At 37.9% G+C, this 4,474-nt stretch overlaps 1 protein-coding gene across 1 annotated transcript in view; it reads right to left on the minus strand.

The window, feature by feature from the left end:
- arap1 (ArfGAP with RhoGAP domain, ankyrin repeat and PH domain 1) overlaps positions 1–4,474 on the minus strand; it is a 66,321-nt gene that overhangs the window by 14,186 nt on the left and 47,661 nt on the right. Inside the window, 5 exon segments of the mRNA XM_032510040.1 lie at positions 117–309; positions 1,100–1,202; positions 1,475–1,610; positions 1,830–1,964; positions 2,602–2,776. Coding sequence (XP_032365931.1) covers positions 117–309; positions 1,100–1,202; positions 1,475–1,610; positions 1,830–1,964; positions 2,602–2,776 — 742 coding nt within the window.

Genomic DNA, 4,474 nt, shown 5'->3' on the forward strand with positions numbered 1-4,474 from the left:
TGTGTGTGTGTGTGTGTGTGTGTGTGTGTGTGTGTGTGTGTGTGTGTGTGCAGATTATGCAGTAAAATGCAGTTTGTGTGTGTGTCCATGGATTTATCCAAATGCATCTTACTCACAGAGTTCATTTAGTTTGCGGAGGTGAATTTCCTCTCCCTGGCTGTCCTCCAGGTAGGCGTGAAGTGTAGAGCCCACCAGAGCAAACCAACCAACCTTGGATGTTTGAAGGTTCAAGCCGTCTTTACACTTCAGCCGCCCAATCCGCTCAAAAGCCAACCTCAGTAGTGGTTCTGCAGTGGATGGGATAAGGCTCTACAAATACAAACAGACATTATGGCTTTGTAACACATTGCACATTAATTATCGTTTCCCTTCTCCTTTGATGATGATTTAACCATTTTAGTCTGTGCATTACTGAACCCCTTGCAAAAAACTTCTAAATAAACTAATTAAATTGTTAAAAGGTTAAAGCTCCTGTGCAATACTTCAATGACAATGAGATTTAAAAAAAAAAAAAAAACTGCATATGTGGCTATTGACTAGACATACATGAGCCATGGATGTGCTGTTCATCTACCATCTTGGCATTTTTGTTTCTTGTGATGCACAGTTAAACAGAAACAGCCAATAGATTCAGTTTGTCTGTATTCAGCCAATCCAGCAAAGTCCATATCGTTTCAAATTGCTGCACGACCTTGGGCATAACCCCGGTTCCACCATCACAAGTAGACAATTTACAATAACTACAGAATTTTAAGTACACATCCTTTTCTACATCCAGCAGTTTCAGCACAGCAGGTCAAAGTAACTGTTGCTGCATATCATCATGCAGCTGACAATTATATCAGCTGTAATATATAAAGAGTGCAGTTTTGACGGAAAATAAGTGACACAGGAAACAAGTCAGCATTAGCCAGCCCTGTTCTGACCACTAGACAGCATAGTTTGAACTGCACACCCTCCACTTATTAGAGCTCTCCAATTTTACTACAAAAATTAACAATTACTATGTTACGTCTTCCCTCTGTAGGGATCCACCTTAGAAGAAAGTAAAATGATGTGTGCTTGTGTATCTAGACCCCAATATGTATTTAGTGGTTACCTTGGCAATAGACTTGACCCATTCCTTGTGGCTGTCTGGGTCATCGGTGCCAAACAGATAAAGACGCTCTGACTCTGAGTAGAGTTCAAAGGTGTTGTCATACCTGCGGGTTAGAAAGAGAGGTTAGGAGGAAGTAAGACAGAGAGCTGTATAAAAAAAAAAATAGAAACGAAAAAGATTTTGCATTAAAAAAAAGAAGCTATTTTCATGAAGTCAGACATGCATTTGGTATATCTCATTTGAACAGCCAACTGTGAATGATTACATACAGATTCAGTTTATAGCTATGTATATTATTTAAGTTTCTTTTAGTAATAATAATTTGATAGAGACGATAAAAGAAAGGGAAAATGGATCAGTTTATGTGTTGTATACCCGTGTTTATCAGGCGCGTTGACAGCTAAACAGACTATCTCTGAAGCCTTTAAAGATCCGTTAGGGTTCGAGTTCTTGTCACTCTCATAGTAGCTGAAGGTGCCATCATTCAGCGTGCACCAGCGCCGACTGAACTCTACAAGGAGGGACGAACAAAGATTTATCAAGCATAATATTCAGAATCATAAACAAATGACATCATTGGACACTGCAGTTTTGTATGTCTACTGCATTTGTGAATGAATTTAATCAGAAAATGACTTTATAAAAACACATTGTATTCCTTTTTAGTGTTCTTTATTACTGTGGGGTGAAGTGTAGGTAAGTGTCAGTGTTGCATGGTGTCTGTGAATACCCTCTTTGGCCTTGCGCTCTGTGATGGCCCGAGCCATGGATGCAGTCTTGAACAGGAAGCCATTGTAAGACACACAAGGTGGTGGTGAGTAATGTACCGCCTCCATGCCTCCGCCCACCTCTGATCGAGGTAGCTCTGCAGAAGAACAAAAAAATAAGTAATAATAATAATAATAATAATAACAATAATAATAATCTTCTTCTTGTGTAAAACCTTATTGTGTGAAAACATACTGACTTTAATCTACTGGGAGTCTATCTGTAATAGGAGAAGTGCACATGGTAAAGTTAAATGGAAAACATTATACAAACACTCCTGGGTATAACAGGAATGCGTGTTGTTATGTAAAATGTAGGAGTGAAATTGTTGCTGTAAATCAAATGTTGCTGGTTTGATAGTGGCAAAAATAAGTATAAGCAATATACATTAAATTCTCCACACAATAGATTTGACAGTATTATTGTCACATAGCCAGACAATATAGACAATATGAGGATTACAGCACATATAAAGCAAATAATATTTGCAAATTATAATTTAATTTGTACAATGGGGGTGAGCTATTTTCATCCTGAATTTTGCCTTAAACAAATTGATCACACTGTGACAACAAAACAACCCTGACTTTTTTTCTTTTTTGAGATTTTTTTGTAAAGTGGGCATGGATCCAACCCAGATGACAATCCAGATAGTATATATGTCCAACATAATTGATTAACACTTTAATGAATTAAAAACAAAGAAGGTTTTTTTGTGATCATGTGTACTGTACCTGTGTTGAGATTGTGGCGAATTAACTCAGCCTGTAAAGGTTGTGAATGTGCGTTGGCCAGGGAGAGAGTAGAGGGACAACTTGCTATACCAGTTGGACAATTTACATCTGCACCGCAGAAAATAAGGCTTAACGTCTCCAGCACATCACTGCACTGCACATTTATACAAAGAGCCTAGGAGAATGAGAGAAGAAGAGAAAATGAAAACATGATTAAATCCTCATGTACAAAAACAACAGATGGAGACAATGATGTGTTGCTTTGCAATGGCCTACAGTCTTTCAATTGAATTTTATTTTATTAATAGTGTCAAATCACAATATAATTCATTTCAGGACACTTTACAAATTGAGTAGGTCTAGATTACTCTCTATAATTTACAAAGAACAAACAATTCCCCATAGAGTATGCATTTGGTCCGACAGCGGCGGGCAGTCTATAGATTGCTGCTTTCAGACTTAAGTCAAATACTATATTTAAAGATACCAATTGGGTGTGGTGAAAAACAGACCAAATTATCACTGTACAAGTCAAATTAGAATTTTTTTAATGGCTAGAATGAAAAAATCTTAACTGGTCTAGTACAGTTAATCTACAACCTGGTGAGATAAAATAAAGATGCACTATTGCAATACTATTAAACACTGTTCTGGTTTAGAGGCCAAGCAACAGGGGAAAAGCAACAGGTTAGGAACGGGGGTTACTGTGACAGTGAGACAGAGGAAGACAAAAATAAGTAAGAATGACACTAAACTGATAAACTGATGACTTGTGTATCTGCAGCTGCTGACATAGCTTTAATCATGTCATGTGATTTAATCTGTCAGCCTTGCTATGAAGGAAACAGCTGGGTCAAACTCAAGTGTGTTTGTGCACATTGATGTGATTGTGTGTGATTGTGTGTGATTGTGTGTGTGTGTGTGTGTGTGTGTGTGTGTGTTTGAGGGGGGGGGGGGGCGCTTTACCAAGTGGAAGTTAGTGGAAGTCATCATTGTTATTGTTGAAAAACAAATAAACTGTACTGTCAAATTATGATAAAAACTACCAACATAGTGTTTTAAGTCCTGTCCAATTGCTGAGTCCACTCTAAATACACTGTATGCACATTTAATAACAAAGCAACCTGGAGCCATTTTATAGTGATTAGTTTCTAAGTCCACATGAACCTTTTGCAGAGATGGGAAGGAACAAAGTACAAATACTTTGTTACTGTACTCAAGTAGATTATTTTTATATTTTTACTTTATTTTTTTGCGGCAACTTTTTACAGTTACTCTTTAAATTTGAACACAAACATCGGTACTTTCTACTCCTTACATTTTAAAAAATTGTCTCGTTACTTTAGTATTGTCCAAGAGGTCGTCATTTCGTAGAATAGCGCGGATACACGTCTCACACCGCGAGCGTGAACGCGCCACACGGAAAAAAAACTCTGGACTAGCTGTCCAGAGGATAATCTGTTGAGATTGTGTGTGTGTGTGTGTGTGCGTCCTTGAGAACTTTAAACTAGATTTCATGTTCAGATGAAGATGTGATTTTCATGTTTTTTGTGTCATCAATACCATATTCAATCTAATTGGATGGAAATATACTGTACGTTGCACTTGACGCAACACTAATACGACTCAACAGATTCTGCGGCATTCTGCATTCATTCGTGGCAGAGCACATACAGATGGCAACATAATTGAGAAAGAAGAAAACGGAGATCCCAAAGATTCGGCAGACAAGCAGCAAGACATTCCCGATCATCCTCGGCGTTTTCTGAGATAGATGTTTGAGATAGTACGCATCAAGAATGACTCGTGGCCAATGTGCTGCGGAACTCTAAAAGTATGGGAAACTTCTTAATTAATGTCAGTTTAGTCATTC

This window comes from Etheostoma spectabile, chromosome 3, assembly GCF_008692095.1.
Source record: "Etheostoma spectabile isolate EspeVRDwgs_2016 chromosome 3, UIUC_Espe_1.0, whole genome shotgun sequence".
Classification (NCBI taxonomy): Eukaryota; Metazoa; Chordata; class Actinopteri; order Perciformes; family Percidae; genus Etheostoma; species Etheostoma spectabile.